The following is an 18,722-nucleotide window of genomic DNA, read 5'->3' on the forward strand; positions in this document are numbered from 1 at the left end:
TCTTGGAAGAATGGGGTTGGACTGGATGGCCCATGAGGTCTCTTCCAGTTCTAAGATTCTAAGATTGTCTTTGGTAGAAGGGCCTTCTTTGGATTTGCAAATAGACAGTTATAGCTGCAACCATTACGATGTTGCATTTAATGCGGTTTGACACTCCGTGCAACAGAGTCCTGGGAATTTTGCAATTCTCCTTTTTTTGCCAACTTTCCACGGCATCAACCAGCGGCAATTAAAGTGGAACCAGACCGCATGCATTCTGCAGTGTGGATGAAAGGAGATCTCTGGCATGCGAAAAGGGCCTAGGCAACGGGGAGAGCAAAGGTCACGTTGCCGTTGCTGCCGGCTTTTGTGCCAAGCTGCGAAACTCCCCGATGGCAAACTGTGCACAAAGGCAAACTGTGCAAAGAGGCACGGAAGGAGGAGAAGGAGGAGCCCAAAGGGACGGGCACAACAAGGGGAACGGCCAGCCGGAACAGCAAGACGACAAGCAAGCGGACAGGTGCTTCCAGACAGGTGAGACGTCCTTGTCTTTCCCAAAGGATACAGAAAGCTTGGCTGTGTTTACAAGTCGAGCAGGAAGGCAGGACTCCAAGCAGAAAGGGGAAACCATTCATTCGAGTGTCGTGAGCACTGAAGTGACCCGAAACTATGACCGTGCCTCTTCTCTCATGCGTCGCTTTCGCTTTCGGCCTATTTAAAGAGGTGCGCTGTGGCTTGAGAAAGTCCCCTCATGCTCTGCAATCTTTGACCTTGCCGTTGGAAGGATACATATGCATCAGGAAGGGCGTTTGGGTGCTCCAGGATGTTTGGGTGCGCCATCATTGAATGTGTATGTAACTCAGAACAGGTGCATTTTCATCAGGAAGGGCGTTTGGGTGCTCTGTCTACATTGCCGTCCCCAAGTTCTGCAGGTTTGTTCTTAAGTTGAATGTGTATGTAAGTCAGAACAGGTGAATTTTCATCAGGAAGGGCGTTTGGGTGCTCCGTCTACATTGCTGTCCCCAAGTTCTGCAGGTTTGTTCTTTAGTTGAATGTGTATGTAAGTCGGAACAGGTGCATTTTCATCAGCTTGGGTGCTCCATCTACATTGCCATCCCCAAGTTCTGCAGGTTTGTTCTTAAGTTGAATGTGTATGTAAGTCAGAACAGGTGAATTTTCATCAGCCTGGGTGCTCTGTCTACATTGCCGTCCCCAAGTTCTGCAGGTTTGTTCTTAAGTTGAATGTGTATGTAAGTCAGAACAGATGAATTAATCATCAGCTTGGGTGCTCCGTCTACATTGCCATCCCCAAGTTCTGCAGGTTTGTTCTTAAGTTGAATGTGTATGTAAGTCAGAACAGGTGCATTTTTAACAGGTGCTTAAGCAGCTGAGGGGGAAAAATAAAGGGCCCGAGGCCAGGAATTGTGGGAGTTGAAGTCCAAAACACCTGGAAGGAGGGCCAAAGTTTGCCCATGCCTGGGCTAGCCATTAGGAAACCCTGAAGCAGTCTTTCTGTCTTTTCCTCTTAAGGGTTTTTCCACTCGTATCATTTCAGTCGAGGAAACAGGAAATGAAAGCCCAGCACTTTCACCAAAGGAAGAAGCCACATTTGGATGGGAAAAAGCCATTTGCAAACTAAGCCAGAAGGGTAAGTCATTCCTCCTTCAAGTGGAAATTGAGCATGTTTGCAACGGGATCTCATTGCCACTGCTTTTAACAAGTTGGAGATGTTATTTCCGGAAGGAAATCTCTATTTAATACTTGAAGTCAGCTTTAGAACAATTAGTTAGTTAGTTAGTTAGTTAGTTAGTCTAAGCACCTATTCCTTCCAGAATGCAAAGTCTGCAGTAGCATAATTCCAAAAGGCACAAAACAACCGTAATTCGTTGAGGTCGTTCGAACAAAGGAACAAAATAGTTTCTCCAAGTCTCTTCTTTCAGGCTTATCATTAAGTTGTGAAAACATAGTAGGGAGAGTGTGTGTGCATGTGTGTGTGTGTTTCTGTATAATAGAAAATGCCCAAATCTTGTATGTTGTAGCTACACAAGCTTGTGTGTGTGTGTGTATATGTATGTGTTTGTGTAGGTATGTATGTGTGTGTGTGTATACATACACACACAAATATAGGAAAATATCCAAATCTTGTATGTTGCAACCAGTGTATGTGTGTGTATGTTTGTGTGTGTATGTATAGACACACACACATAGGAAAGTATCCAAATCTTGTATGTTGCAACCAGTGTGTGAGTGTGTATGTATGAGTATGTATAGACATATATACATACATACATACACACACACACAGAGGAAAGTATCCAAATCTTGTATGTTGCAACCAGTGTGTGAGTGTGTATGTATGAGTATGTATAGACATATATACATACATACATACACACACACACAGAGGAAAGTATCCAAATCTTGTATGTTGCAACCAGTGTGTGTGTGTGTATGTATGTATAGAAGTATAGACATATATATACATACACACACACACATAAATAGGAAAGTATCCAAATCTTGTATGTTGCAGTCAGTATGTGTGCGCGTGCGTGTATGTATGTGTATATGTATGTGTATGTATGTGTGTGTGTGTATGTATATATATATATATATATATGTGTGTGTGTGTGTGTGTGTATAGAGAGAGGGAAATGTCCAAATCTTTTATGTTGCAGTTGTACAATCCATTTTCTACTGTCTACTTATGGTGACACCATCAATTTCATAGTTTTTCAAAGCAAGGAATGGTCAGAGGTGATTTTTCAAGCTCATTCCTCTGAACTATAGCTTGCAGAAGCCTGTATTTCTTGTTGGCCTCCCATCCAAGTGCTGACCAGGTATGACCCTGCTTAGCATGCAAATTCAGAAGGGATCTGGTACCTTTCTGTCCCTTCTTCTCAAGAGCACTTGCCTTCCGGCTGCAGTTTGAGCCCACCAAATAAATGGCAGGCCTCTGGACTAAAGGCATTTGGAAAATAGTTCCTGAGAAACTCAGGAGACTTACCCAACCGTCTCTGTGCTATAAAACGGGTTCGGACAAATGGCTGGGAAGGCCACATACGCATGAAATAACTCAAAATCTCCCCCTCCCTCAGCAGTAAGCTGAATCATACACAGCCCATAAAGAGCAAAGCTGCTATTAACCTAATTGGGAAAAAGAATGAAAGAAGACAGACAAGTATGACAGAAATGAATGACATGTATTGTTTTTAGAAGGGGAATATTGCAAACTTTGTGGGGAGGAGGAGGGGAATAGAACCTATATTCCTTCCAAGTGCAAATGTCTTGTGCCTCTTTCGGGCAGGACAGCCGTTGCCCGAAGCCTCTTTCACAATCGCTATTTTCTTCCACCTAAGTGATATGTGTTTGTTCCTCTTTCACTTCAGGCAGAACCAGGAAGCCCAGCCTTGCGGGAACCCGAAATGCGGCTCTGCGCAGAAAAGAACCGGCCTTAAATGATGAAAGTTGGAAGACCTAGAAGCATTGCTGCTCCCTGCTCAACGAAGCATCGGAAACGTGGCTTTGCGTGGAAGAGAACTGGCCTTAAATGATTGACTTGGAAGCATCGCTGCACCATGGCGGAGAAGTCAAAAGACGACACCTTGCAAGAGGAGCATCTGAAAATTTCCGTGGACATGGCACCGCGTGCCCAAGAGGAAGCCTTCAAGGCTCCGGCTGTCGGAAGCCAGTCTCCAAGTCTTAGCATCCGAGGAGGGACCCCGACTCTCCGCCACAGGCAGCCGTCCAGTTTCAACCGGAGTCTGGGCCGGTCCAGCAGGCGTTCCGGCCACTGGATGTCATCAGGGATGGACACAGCGAGGCTCTCAATGGGTTGGGGCAGCACCAGGAGGAAAGGGCTGAAGGAGATCCTTCTGCAGAGCAGCCAAGCCAAACCTGCGTGGTTGTCGGCTTCTCGAAATGAGAGCGGTGGTGACGTCGATGCGGAGGAACTCGGCCCTGAGGACCTCTCCTTGGCTCTGGACCCCTTGGAGCATGAGTGGATGGTGACGGTGGCCCACGGGGACATCGAGAACGCCCTCCACTTGCTGGAGAAAGACCCCAGTTTGCTCATAAGGAAGGACTTCGTGACGGGCTTCACCGTCCTGCATTGGCTGGCCAAACACGGTCAGCATGAGGACTTGATCCAGGTGGTGGCCTTCGCGGAGAGGAACCATTGCCCGGTCGACGTCAACGTCTTGACGGCCAGCGGAAGGCTCACTCCGCTGCACTTGGCCGCACTTCAGGGCCGCGAGATGGTCATGAAGGTGTTGGTAGGGGCCTTCGGGGCCGACGTGGGTCTCCGGGACCACAACGGGCGCAAGGCCTGGCAGTGCCTCCGAGCTGATGCTCCCAGGGAGCTGAAGGAGCTCTTGGGTGCCAGCGAGGAAGACTTGGCTACCGAAGCCAAAGGCAACGTCAACAACAACAATTGTGTCCCGTCGAGGCGAGGCGGCCTTGGGAACGCATTGAAAGCGGGCAACAAGGAACCACAAAGCCAGAGAGCGGCTCCCAGGCTCTCTTATTTCCGGAACGTGTTCAAGCAAGCGGTCGCATTTTTCCAGGAGCTTTAGACATCAACTCAGTGACCTGTGTTACCTGTGAGCAGATTCCAACACTATCCATCGTCGTACGATGGGATGAAAGCGGGTTGGAAACTAGAAGTTGCCTAATGGGACCTTGAAATGGCCTCCAAACATTGCTCCATTGTATGGCTACTACTGGAAACTCGGAAGTTGCCTAACAGGATTGATATTGCCTCCAAACATTGCTCCGTCGTACGACTACTATTGGAAACTCTGAAGTTGCTTAACTGGATCAATATTACCTCCAAACAATGCTCCCAAAAACCTTCCATTGGCCAGATCCTTCATTTCCAAGGAAACAACATGGAGGAGAGTTGGCATGGCTAGGTTTGCAAACTGGAACAAGTCTTCCATCTCTCTTTGCTTCCTACACGGAAGTGTGTAAGTAGGATTGTTTATGTACTGTCCTGCAAAAGTGTGGAATTCTGCCCTAAGGGGGGAAACTCTGCAATCCATGTGCATTACTCTCAAACAGGAAAAACGGCCTATACATAGCCAAATAAGAACAAATGGCAAAAAGAAGGGATTATTCAATGCCATTTGTTCTTATTTGGCTATGAATCCTAAGTATCAATATGCCATATGGATCACTAAAACCCCTTCTCTCTGATCCTTGAAAATGTTCAGACGTCGGTCTTGCTTTGTGGAGTTGGGCGAATATGGTGTGCAGTAAAACATACAGTAGTCTTGCTTATCCAACCTTCCGTCTTATCCGATGCCCCGTTTTCCTCCAGCATTTCCCCTTCAATTAAAGGAATGCTCCCCAACTCTCTCTCCATTCCCAATAAGTGAAAAAGGCAATACAAGGAGGAGGAGGAAAAGGGGAAATGAGGCAGGACCAGAAGTGGAAGCATCCTCTCTCCTTCCCTCCGTGATTTTCACACTCCCCTTCCACACCTTAATCTTAATTGGAGCATAAAAATCTCTAGAGGCCGATCCTTAGTTGGTCTATTCCATTTCTTGTATAGAGCTCCTTTGCTGGACCCCTCCTTTTTTCTGCCACAGAGTTACTGAGAACAATGGCTTGGGACATTGTCTGTTAATCCCAGGCCAAGCAATCCAAAACAGGCCTTCTTAGCTGCTGCATTTAGCAGTATTATTATATCAACAGTCCAAAGGACAACAGAAGCTTTTGGCCAGCTTAAGCTTTACAGGAGAGAAGATTAAGACAGCACTTCCCACTGGGCCCCTCTAGCCGAGAAGCATTGCCTTGCCTTAACTCTTTGAGTCCATGGTGTTAGTATTCTAGGTGTCTAGCACCTTTTTAGATGGCTAACAGGACACTCCATATTATCCAACATTTTCATTTATCCGATGTTCTGCCGGCCCGTTTATGGCAGATAAGTGAGACTCTACTGTGCTACCAAACACATGGAAATCAAAATGTGTGTTTGGTAGTGAGATTTCAAAATGAAAGATGTGCTTCTCAGGGATGCTTCAATGTGGTAGGATGGTGATTCAAAGCAGAGGCGGATTCCGCCTTGAAGTCGATTGACGAACTGTCAGGATAGGCATTGAAATAGTCACCAAATCTTGTGTGGCATCAAGCACTTATTTCTTATTATAAGGCAACCCACTCTTCTTTCTTTTTCCCCCCGGATGCAATTGGGGAAGTACGACTTGTTCTGGGCTATGAAAAAGGAAATGATTTCAGCACTCCTTGTTTAAAAAGTTTCTCAACGCCATAAGAACCTTTGCAGTTCCAAATAAAACAAAAGCCTTGATGGTGGAGAAGCAAAGCTGTGTGTCTGCTCTATGATTCCCATCAGATTTATTTGCAGAGGTGATGTTTTTGGAGGGGAATGAAGAGCTCCAGCATAACAAGAGCCAGTGTATTGTAACATTTAATATGGGATGTGTTCCTCCATTCGTTAATCCTCTAACATTGCAAATACACAATTGTTACCTTACATAGAAACCAGAGAACCATTCCATAGTTCCAACAGTACAATCTTATTTACCGAGCTTAATAACACTGCTAGATACGTCTCTCTTGGTTGCAATTCCTCCCTCCGGTTCAGCCAATGGCAGCCCTTTCCTTTTTGGATCGAGTGCCAAGCCCGAAGCACAAAAGAGGCCCGGCAAGAGTCCTTTCAGGTAGAAATGGGAAGGGAGGTTATTACAGCTATACACACCAAAGACCAAAGCAAACATTGAGGAGCCAATGCGCCGAAAAGTAAATACACTTTCTTGCCTTGTTTCTTGTGTCCATGACAAACAACTCTTTACAAACTTGGTAAGGATATACTGTCAAAACGTTCCTGTAGACTCCTGCTAAAATTGCAAGGAGTCATCATTTAGATTTCAGAATGTTGCGTTCTGTACAGACATTGAAGGGAGGATTCAAAGAAGTCCCACCAATTAACTTCTGCAGAATTCTCTATCAGGAGCCCCTGGTTAAACAGCTGAGCTGCTGGACTTGCTGACCAAAAGGTTGTCAGTTTGAGTTGTTGTAGGCTTTTCCTGGCTATATGGCCATGTTCTAGAGGCATTCTCTCCTGACGTTTCGCCTGCATCTATGGCAAGCATCCTCAGAGGTAGTAAGGTCTGTTGGAACTAGGCAAAAGGGTTTATGTATCTGTGGAATGACCACGGTGAGACAAAGGACTCTTGTCTGCTGGAACTAGGTGGGAATGTTCAACTGACCACCTTGATTAGCATATAATGGCCTGACAGTGCCTGGAGCAATCTTTTGTTGAGAGGTGATTAGATGTCCTTGTTTGTTTCCTCTCTGTTGTTGTGCTGTTGAGTCCTTTGTCCCACCCTGGTCATTCCAAAGATATATAAACCCCTTTTCCTATTTCCAACAGACCTCACTACCTCTGAGGATGCTTGCTATAGATGCAGACGGAACGTCAGGAGAGAATGCCTCTAGAACATGGCCATATAGCTCAAAAAAACCTACAACACAGTGATTCCGGCCATGAAAGCCTTCGACAATACGTTTGAATCTGGGGAGCGGGGTGAGCTCCTGTTGTCCTTACCAAACTACAAATCCCTAATATCAATATATGTATATATATTATTAAAAAGTAAAAGTTTTCCCTGCTATTAAGTCCAGTTGTGTTTGACTCTGTGGGTTGCTGCTCATCTCCATTTCTAAGCCAAAGCCGGCATTGTCCGCAGACACCTACAAGGTCATGTGGCTGGCATGACTGCATGGAAAGCTATTGCCTTCCCGCTGGACCTAACAGTGGGAGCTCACACTACTCCCCGGATTTGAACCTCCAACCTCAACAAGCCGAGCAGCTCAGTGGTTTAACTGACTGTGCCACCGGGTGCTCAATATTAGCAGAGCACAATATTAGTATTATATAGTATAATGCCCCTTGATGGAACAAAGGGTTAAATGACTGATTTGCTGAACTTGCTGACCAAAAGGTTGGCAGTTCGAATCCAGGCAGCAGGGTGAGCTCCGGCTGTTAGACCCACCTAATGCCAACCTAGCAGTTTCAAAACACACAAATGTGAGCTCAATAGGTACAGCTACGGCAGGAATGGTGCTCCATGCAGGCCACATGACCTAGGTGTCTCTGGACAGCGCCGGCTCTTCAGCTTAGAAATGGAGATGAGCACCACTGCTCAGTCGGACACGGCTAGACCTAATGTCAAGGGGAAACCTTTACCTTGAAGTCTCTATCGAGAGAAAATGTGTCATGTAAATAAATGTAATAATAATAATACTGTAGTTCAGTGATAGCTTGTGTTTTGAACATAAAGGACCTGAATCCCCTTTTGTCTCGTGCTAAAAAGTCCCACTAATTGGTTTCCAGGAAAAGAAGCTTTGCGGAGATCCTGGAGGGCCATTGCCCACCAAACTACAATACCTTATATTTCCCACTAAACTACAATATCTGCTATACCTGGACTGTAAGGGAAGTTTGCCGTACTTTCTTAGATGCCCAGCTTCCTTTTCAATGTAGTGATTCCACTACTGAAACATGTTGCTCCTGAAAATGTTTATTTCCTGTTTAATTGTGCAGTCCTTATTTATTTATTTAATTTACAACATTTATATGCCGCCCTTCTCACCCCGAAGGGGACTCAGAGCGGCTTACAAGATATATTTCCATACAATATATTATATTATTACCATAGTACAGTATCAGTATTATAATTACTATATTGCACTATACCATTATATTGTAATATTATTAGTAACATTACAATGTAAATATATAATATTGTATTATTATTACTAGTATTATATTGTATTACTTTATAATATTATAAATATTATATGTATATACAATATAATATATTATATTATTAGTCCTTACTTTGGAACTAGTTGTTTCCAGTCCAGAAACTTTGTTTTTGTGGCTGCCACAATGGGTTGAGATATTTATGGAAAAACTATAGTAAAATGATGTTCATAGAATCAAAGATTCATGGAAGAGACCTCCTGGGCCATAAACTGAGACTTGTGCGCCAACTGCGACCATACCTCGTGAAGGCTGATCTGGCCGGGGTGGTCCACGCCTTGGTCACCTCTAGAATGGATTACTGCAATGCGCTCTACGTGGGGCTACCCTTGAAGACGGCCCGGAAACTGCAATTGGTCCAACGTGCAGCAGCCAGGATGCTAACCGGAGCTCATTATCAAGAGAGGTCTACCCCTCTGTTTAAGGAGCTCCACTGGCTGCCATTCATCTTCCGGGCCCAATTCAAGGTGCAGGTGCTCACCTATAAAGCCCTGAACGGTTTGGGACCACCCTACCTGCGTGACCGCATCTCCATCTACGAACCCACACGCTCGTTACGGTCATCCGGAGAGGCCCTGCTCGTGATCCCACCCACGTCGCAAGCGCGCTTGGTGGGGACGCGTGACAGGGCCTTTTCCGTGGCGGCCCCCAGACTTTGGAACGCCCTCCCAAAAGATCTCAGACAGGCCCCCACTCTAGCCGTTTTCAAAAGGAATTTAAAAACTTGGCTGTTCCGTTGTGCCTTCCCAAACTAGGAATCCCCATCCCAAGTCCTGGAAGCACTTTAGTACAACAAATGTTGCTGCACATCACACTTTAATCCTACGTTCCTCCTGCCATATCAGCACTTTTAACCCTGTACCCCATTGCGCCGGCCGAACCAGTTTTAATAGTGTCTTGATGTATGTCATTGTTGTTTATTTTGCTTAATTGTTTTGATTTGCTTTGTTTATTGCTGTGATATGTTTTTTTTTGTATTGTGTTTGAGGCTTCGGCCTGTGTAAGCCGCATCGAGTCCTTCGGGAGATGCTAGCGGGGTACAAATAAAGTTAATAATAATAATAATAATAATAATAATAATAATAATAATCCAGTCCAACCCCATTCTGCCAAGAAGCAGGAATATTGCATTCAAAGCACCCCTGACAGATGGCCAGCCAGCCTCTGTTTAACAGCCTCCAAAGAAGGAGCCTCCACCACACTCCGGGACAGAGAGTTCCACTGCTGAACGGCTCTCACAGTCAGTAAGTTCTTCCTCATGTTCCTCCCACAAAAACAAAGTGTTTCCAGTTTAATAAACTTTCCCCAAGTTTTTATGATAGAACCAATTAGGAAATGACATTTAGAATCCAGGAACAAAAATTGTGTTGCATAGTGTTGACTCTGCATCATTTTTGAAGGGAAGGGAAGCGAAACCAACACTTCCTCCTTTCACAATGTGAGCATACCCAGTGCACAGCAAAGCTACCTCCCTTTCTCACCATTGTGTTACTTTATTTCTTGCTTTTTAAGGCCTACAGCCCATCTCCCTTACTTTGCCCTTACTTCTGCTCACCTTTCCTATCTACCTGTGATTTTTTGCCTCGTTTCAAGCCATTTGCCCACAAAAGTACAGTTGGGAGACTCAACTTTGAGGGAATTTATGTCGAATTTGCAACCGTTCGCCTTTCCTTTGTCTGGCTGCCAACTCTCCAGCGTAGAGCCGGCATAGGCAGGAAACCCAAGCAGAAGCCGCTCATTTGCGAGAGTGCGCTTTATCTCATGTTTATTAATGAGCCTCTTTCTTCACGGGCGTATGGATGGGAGGCTTGGGAACCGAAGGACAAAAAACGCCAAACACAAAGGTCCCCATTATTTGGTTTTAATTCTTGGGAGGGAAAAAAAAACCTCAAAAAGTTTCAGGAAAGAAAGGAAAACTGCACAATATGTTGACGGCGTTCAGCCCTGACAAATAAGAGCTGTGGCGGATTGGTCGAAAGGGGCCATTTCTGGGGCTTGGGAACTCCTCACAGGCCCAGCTTGGTCCTCCTCCAGTGCCTCCGCTTGGAGTTGTACCTGGAACAAAAGGGGCGGCATTAGTACGCAAGGCACGGCCCGGCAGACCTGAAAACCAGCCCCAACCAAGCCAAGAGGAACCCCGCTTGGAATTCATGCGCGGCACCCATGCTTTACAAAGGGTTGCGAGCTGAGCAAGGGTGGCTTTCCCACACCATTCCCCCCTCTCTCCCTCCAGCGTATTTCTACCAAGCATCTTATGTTTCCAAGAATGGCTCTTCTGCTGGGTTGGAAAGAGAAACGTCAGCATGCAAGGAAGCTTTGGTATACTATTTTCACAAAAGTAGCTCTTCCAGACTTTTACAGTTGCAGTGATAACCTTTCCTGAGTCATTCTGACTACCTCTGTGGATGCCTGCCATAGATGCAGGCGAAACGTCAGGAGAAATGCCTCTAGAACATGGCCCTATAGCCCGAAAAAACCCACAAGAACCTAGTGATTCCATTCTGACATGATTGCAGTTATCTGTGCCTTGACTGCATCAGGTTTATTCTATTGTAATGCACTCTCCAAGTTATTTCTTGAAGTTTCAATTGGTTAAAATATGGCGTGTAGCTGCACAGTATTGCGATCTTATCACCCTGATATTGAAAGATCAACACTGGTCAGTAGTTCTCACCTCATAAACATTCCTAAATAAATTACAACATAGCCTTTCTTTCTATTTATTTATTTACTACTGCGTTGGACTACACCCCTCACTTTTTTATCTACCAAATATATCTTACCTTGTTCATGCCCAGCATTTATTTTTTAAATTTTAAACTATTACCTTTGGCTCTTCGGCTTTGAAATGGAGATGAGCACCAACTCCCAGTCGGGCACGACTGGACTTAATGTCAGGGGAAAACCTTTACCTATACTATCTATATAAATAAAAGTGTAATGTTTGTTTGTGGGATTAGTAGAACTCAAAAACCACTGGACGAATTGACACCAAATTTGGACACAAGACACCTAACAACCCAATGTATGTCCTTCACTCAAAAAATAGATTTTATCATTTGGGAGTTGTAGTTGCTGGGATTTATAGTTCACCTACAAAGAGCATTCTGAACCCCACTAACGATTGAAGACCCCTACTGTACACGAATACACAATATGCCCAAATGTGAACACTGGTGGAGTTTATCTCATGTTAATGTTTATCTCATGGCCATAGGTTTTTAAATCCTTGTGTGTTATTGTTATATGTGATTTGTATTTATTTGTATCACATTGTATGGTTTTGTTTATTGCTTTCTTGTTTTATTGATGCGTTGCTGGGCGATGGTGGCCGGGGGGGGGGGGGATTAATAATAATAATAATAATAACATTTATATGCCACCCTTTTCACCCCAAAGGGGACTCAGGGTGGCTTACAAGATATATATTGCAGTATTAGTATTAATTATTATTATATTGTATATTGCAATAATATTAGGAATATTACAGGCAATATAAATATATAATTATAATATATTATTATCATTATTGGATCCCCGGTGGCGCAGTGGATTAAACCCTTGTGCCGGCAGGACTGAAGACCGACAGGTCGCAGGTACAAATCCGGAGAGAGGCAGATGAGGTCCCTCTATCAGCTCCAGCTCCTCATGCGGGGACATGAGAGAAGCCTCCCACAAGGATGATTAAAAAAAATCAAATCATCCAGGCATCCCCTGGGCAACATCCTTGCAGACGGCCAATTCTCTCACACCAGAAGCGACTTGCAAGTCGCTCCTGACACGACCAAAAAAAAAAAAAAAACATCATTATTATTATTAGTAGTAGTAGTATATTGCATTACATTATAATATTGATTATGGACATTTTTGGTTATTAAAATCTACAGGAGTTACTAAGGTCTTCTGTGGTTACTACCACTTTTAGAGGTCTGCTTGCAAACACTTCAGTGCATCTCCAAACCTTGATATTGAGTTACCAGAGCGGGCTGTAAGATTTCCAGTAACTAAAAGGTATTACAGTCAGTCCCCAAGTTGTAAACAAGACTGGTTCTGTATTTTTCCTCTTCAGTTGAATTTGTTTGTAAATTGAGACAGGGACATATTTAAAGTGAAACTCCAGCACATACACACACATGCTTTGGATAGCACAGGGAAGGGTGAACACTCCTGTGGTGGTTGTGTTGCTACCTGTGCCCCTGTTCAGATTTTCCCTCACTTTCTGTCCCTGTGTACATTGGATTTTGGAAAAGTTGTGGAGACAAGGATTGGGAATAAAGCTTCAATGCAGACTCCTTATCTCCATGATAATGACTCTCCTAGGAATGGGTTTTACCTAAAGGTAGACGTCTCTCACTTCTTTCTGTTTTAGCCCCATACTTAACTACAAACTTGGATGTTTGTAACTCAGGGACGGCCTGTACTCAACAAGACATTTCATTTATTTATTCCTTATGTCCTCTGCAAACGGAGGTTCATCAGTCTGATCCAGAAAACTGCCCCAATGAATTAAATATTACCACACTGATTAACATTTAATCAACAGAGGTCTTAATTAAGTTTTAATGGCACTTCTAGAAAGTATTATCTGATGGTGAAAACTCATGGACGGCAAACTAAAATATGATGTATGTGATAAGATTCTCTGCTACGCAAATACTGTAATGGATTGGTGTGATTTCTGGGCTGTGTATCCATGTTCCAGAAGCATTCTCTCCTGACGTTTCACCCGCATCTATGGCAGGCATCCTCAGAGGTTGTGAGATCAGTTGGAAACGAGGAAAATGGGGTTTATATATCTTTGGAATAATGTCCAGGTGGGAGAAAGAACTCTTGTCTGTTTGAGGTAGGAGTGAATGTTTCAATTGGCCACCTTAATTAGCATTTAATGGCCTAGCAGTTTCAAGGTCTGGCTTCTTACTGCCTGGGGAAATGCTTTGTTGGGAGATGATTAGCTGGCCCTGATTACTTCTTGTCTGGAATTCGCATGTTTGAGTATTGTTCTTTATTTACTGTTATTATTTTAGAATGTTTTAGTACTGGTAGCCTGATGATACCTGCCATAGATGCAGGCAAAAAGTCAGGAAAGAATGCTTCAGGAACATGGCCATACAGCCTGGAAAACTCACAACAACCCAGTAATTCTGGCCATGAAAGCCTTCAACAATGCATTAAATACTGTAATGTTTGAGACTTTATTTAATTATGACACAATCTCATAATCTGCTCTCTCAAAGAAGTTTCAATGATCTTTCCACCATAATAAAAGGGATGTAAATGGAAAGGATACACTTTCATCAGGGTGGAAAGGGAATCAAAGATGTGCTCCCCCCCCCCCCCCCAAGAAAAAACCCAAACAAGACATTTCACAGCCTTTACATTCCCTCAGCGTTTCCCACAAAGCTTGTCACTGCTCAAAGGAGATGAGTTTCGCCGGGAAAGAGGCGAGATCGAATCCCAGGGAACAGCGTTGTTTACTCTCAGCAGGGACATGGCAGGGCTCCCACGGAAGGAAGCACTGCAATTGCAGCCTGCTTTGGGAATGGAGAACTTAATTACGAGGCTTTGCTAGTGGAAAAATATGGGGAAGAAAGGTTTCTCAAAGGAGACTAACAGCATTTTCAGAAAGGGAGATAACCAGGTGCAGATGAGGAGATGCATCAACAATCTGGGGAAAGCATTATTTTCTCTTTGAAAGAAATACTTTGAAGGAAAGGCCTTCAAACTCAGGATGTTTACAGACAGATCAGACAGCAAACAGTGTCACGATGGAGTACATCTAGGGAAATATCATTCTGGCTCTCCACACAGAATTGCCAAGGTATGAAATTCAACACCGCTTTCTAAAAGGCATGGCTTGATTTCCTGCACTTAGAAAACATGGAACTTGTATTATAGCATCCCCATTATCTGGCTCCGGATGCCGACGTTTATTCCTCCTTGAAGCCAATAATATACAACCTTTGCCACGCAAACAGTGTCTTCACCTGATCTTATTGCCGGTTTTCATCCGGATCCATTGGGGAATCGGCCGGTTCTGCTTCTGCTTCTTAGCCAGGAAGCGTTTGATCTTGAACGTCTTGTGGGACGACTGGAGAGAGAAAAGGAACGTGTTTGGAAGCCATCATTACCATTAACCTGTTTTAACATTGAGAAACTCCTTTAAAAAGTACATTAGGAAGCCTATGGCCATATTAGCCTGTGGTGAATTGCAGCAAGAATTCAAACGTTACACAGCCAAAACCATTGCGAATTATTTTGCTTTATTGTCGACAGAAGGCCTCCCGTGCTTATTATTTGAAAAGTGGGTAACAGATGACAATAAGGAGGTCTTTCTTAATATAATAATTATAATACGGTGTTATTTGCAGAATTCTATTGTATTACAATATATTATTATTAACATTGTATATGTGTGTATATATATGTATTATTAGCATAGCACAATATTAGTATTATACATTACTATATTATACTATAAAACTATACTGCTACATATTAGTAATATTACATGTAATATACAAAATACAATTATATTATGATATATTATATTGTACTATATTATTATACCATAATATATAATAACTAGCAGCATATTATACTAGTAGTATTATATAATATGTTGTACTATATCGTAAGTTGTAGGATATACATTACATCATTTTACAATATATTATTAACATTGTATATGTGTGTGTGTATATATAGCACAATATTAGTATTATACATTACTATATTGTACTATACAACTATACTGCTATATCATTAGTAATATTACCTGTAATATACAATATACAATTATATATTATATTGTACTATATTATTATACCATAATATATAACTACCAGTATATTATACTAGTAGTATTATATAATATGTTGTACTATATCATAAGTTGTAGGATATATATTACATTACAACATTATTAATATTACATATATTGCAGAATTATATTGCATTACAATATATTATTATTAACATTGTGTGTGTGTGTGTGTATATATTATTAGCATAGCACAATATTAGTATTATACATTACTATATTGTACTATACAACTATACTGCTATATCATTAGTAATATTACCTGTAATATACAATATACAATTATATATTATATTGTACTATATTATTATACCATAATATATATAAAAACTACCAGTATATTATAGTATTATATAATACGTTGTACTATATCATAAGTTGTAGGATATACATTACATTACAACATTATTATTAATATTACATATATTGCAGAATTATATTGTATTACATTATTATTAACATTGTATATGTGTGTGTGTGTATATATAGCACAATATTAGTATTATACATTACTATATTGTACTATACAACTATACTGCTATATCATTAGTAATATTACATGTAATATACAATATACAATTATATATTATATTGTACTATATTATTATACCATAATATATAATAGCTAGCAGGATATTATACTAGTAGTATTATATAATATGTTGTACTGTATCATAAGTTGTAGGATATATGTTACATTACAACATTATTATTAACATTACATACATTAGAATTTATGATATTTGTATTGCTATTATTTTATATTAGTAATACATTATAATATTATCAATATAATATAGATAAGGGTTTTCCCCTCTTCATTAAGTCCAGTCGTGTCAGACTCTGGGGGGTGGTGCTCATCTCCATTTCTAAGCTGAAGAGCCGGCATTGTCCGTAGACACCTCCAAAGTCATGTGGCCGGCATGACTGCATGGAGCACCCATACTTTCTCATTGGATGGTACCTATTCATCAACTCACATTTGAATGTTTTCGAACTGCTAGGTTGGCAGAAGCTGGGGCTGACAGTGGAAGCTCACGCCACTCCCAGAATTTGAACCTGTGACCTTTTGGTCAACAAGCTCAGAAGCTCAGCAGTTTAACTCACTGTGCCACTGGAGGCTCTGATCAATATATTATATTATTATATATCAATTTATTTATTATATTCTTTAATACATATTATAATATTATATATATTATAAAATATACATTATATATACATCATATGATATAATATATATATAAGAATATGTTATAACATATATTATATGTCAACTGATATATTATATATCAATATATTATATTATATATATTATATCATTAATATAGCACATTAAGATTATCATTATATATAAGACTAGCTGTCCCCTGCCACGCGTTGCTGTGGGCCAGTGTGTATATGTGCTCGGTGTATATATATTTGTGTATATGTGTGTTTGCGTGTGGTTTTGTGCATGAGTTGTAATGTATTTTTTATATTTTTGGGGGGCTTTTTAAGTCTCTTCTCCTGTATTTTTCAGTATTTTTATGAGTGGTGGTCACTCGTTGGCCTGAGAGGTGTCTTGTGTCCAAATTTGGTGTCCATTCGTCCAGTGATTTTTGAGTTATGTCAATCCCACAAACAAACATTACATTTTTATTTATATACTAGCTTGGGGACCAGGCGCTGCCCGGGTTATTAGAGAAAGTGGGTAATGCCGGTTCTGTATGTCAAGTTTGGTCGTTATTGGTCATTGGATGATGGTTGCATTGTTTTCAGGAAGGGAGTGAAGGTACTTGAAGTCCCATCATCCATGGTCCACCCTCCTCCAAACAACAGCAGGATATAGAGTGGGTCATGGGGGCTCTGTGTGCTAAGTTTGGTCTTGATCAGTCATTGGATTAGGGTCGCAGTGGTTTCAGTAAGTGAGTAAAGGTACTGCAAGTCCCATCACCCATGGTCAACCCTCCTCCAAAACTGCAGCAGGATGTAGAGTGGGTCATGGGGCCTCTGTGTGCCAAGTTTGGTCTTGATCAGTCATTGGATTAGGGTTGCAGTGGTTTCAGTAAGTGAGTAAAGGTACTGCAAGTCCCATCATCCATGGTCAACCCTCCTCCAAAACTGCAGCAGGATGTAGAGTGGGTCATGGGGGCTCTGTGTGCTAAGTTTGGTCTTGATCAGTCATTAGATTAGGGTCGCAGTGGTTTCAGTAAGTGAGTAAAGGTACTGCAAGTCCCATCATCCATGGTCAACCCTCCTCCAAAACTGCAGCAGGATGTAGAGTGGGTCATGAGGGCTCTGTGTGCCAAGTTTGGTCTTTATCAGTCAGTGGATGAGGGTGGCAGTAGTTTCAGTAAGTGAGTGAAGGTACTGCAAATCCCATCATCCAAAATCCATCCTCCTTCAAACTGCAGCAGGATGTAGAGTGGGTCATGGGGGCTCTGTGTGCCAAGTTTGGTCTCGATTGGTCATTAGATGAGGGTTGCAGCAATCTTGAGATGGGAGTGGAGGTACTTGAAGTCCCATCATCCATGGTCTGTCCTCCTCCAAACTGCACCAGGATGTAGAGTGGGTCATTGGGGCTCCCTGTGCCAAGTTTGGTCTTGATTAGTCATTGGCGAGGGTCTCAGAGAGATATTGTATATATTCCTATTAGTACATTACAGTACAATGGTCATGCGATTCTATCCATCTACACTGCAGAATGGATGCGGTTTGAGACCCATCGCCACGGCTCTATGCCCTGGGAGCCTGGGATGTGTAGTTTGGTGGGGCACCAGCCTTGTTTGGCAGTAAAAACCCCAAGTCTTGTGAAACCACAACTCCCAGGATCAGCATTAGGCCAGAGCAATGGATCCAACGCTATGAAGGAGGGCCCTTGAAGCCAGGCTCTGGAGTATTAACTGGGGGGCTTGGACCCACTCGTGGGGCGCCCCCCGCCCCACAATTCCCCGCCACCCCTCTCGTGGAAAGCCCCACGAAGGCCGAAAACCGATCCCGGTCTCCGGGGACACATCCCCGCGGGAGGATGGCGGCGGATTCACTCACCATATCCGCAGCTCTGCCGCCAACGCCAATGGCTGAAAGGAAAAGGAAGAGGGGAGGCGCGCAAGGGATGACGGGAGAGCGAAGGAGCGAGGCTAGACTCTC

At 42.7% G+C, this 18,722-nt stretch overlaps 2 protein-coding genes and 1 non-coding gene across 4 annotated transcripts; 1 reads left to right on the forward strand and 2 right to left on the reverse strand.

The window, feature by feature from the left end:
- The first annotated feature begins 326 nt into the window (after positions 1-326).
- Positions 327-6,358, forward strand: SOWAHD (sosondowah ankyrin repeat domain family member D). 2 transcript variants are annotated; one of them, XM_067471505.1, is made up of 3 exons: positions 327-513; positions 1,510-1,627; positions 3,369-6,358. In XM_067471505.1, the coding sequence occupies exon 3, from the start codon at positions 3,558-3,560 to the stop codon at positions 4,551-4,553; it is 996 nt and encodes a 331-aa protein (XP_067327606.1). In that variant the 5' UTR covers positions 327-513; positions 1,510-1,627; positions 3,369-3,557; the 3' UTR covers positions 4,554-6,358. The 2 variants fall into 2 exon arrangements, with proteins under 2 accessions (XP_067327606.1, XP_060612011.2); XM_060756028.2 differs by lacking the exon at positions 1,510-1,627.
- A 4,257-nt stretch (positions 6,359-10,615) lies between these two features.
- RPL39 (ribosomal protein L39) lies at positions 10,616-18,722 on the reverse strand. The gene is made up of 3 exons (XM_060756030.2): positions 18,621-18,722; positions 14,755-14,858; positions 10,616-10,825 (listed from the first exon to the last, which is right to left on the reverse strand). The coding sequence occupies exons 1-3, from the start codon at positions 18,621-18,623 to the stop codon at positions 10,777-10,779; spliced, it is 156 nt and encodes a 51-aa protein (XP_060612013.1). The 5' UTR covers positions 18,624-18,722; the 3' UTR covers positions 10,616-10,776.
- LOC132763240 (small nucleolar RNA SNORA69) lies at positions 14,170-14,305 on the reverse strand. The gene has a single exon (XR_009630240.2). It is a non-coding gene; the product is annotated as a small nucleolar RNA SNORA69 (small nucleolar RNA).

Source organism: Anolis sagrei, chromosome 10 (assembly GCF_037176765.1).
Source record: "Anolis sagrei isolate rAnoSag1 chromosome 10, rAnoSag1.mat, whole genome shotgun sequence".
NCBI classification, from domain to species: domain Eukaryota; kingdom Metazoa; phylum Chordata; class Lepidosauria; order Squamata; family Dactyloidae; genus Anolis; species Anolis sagrei.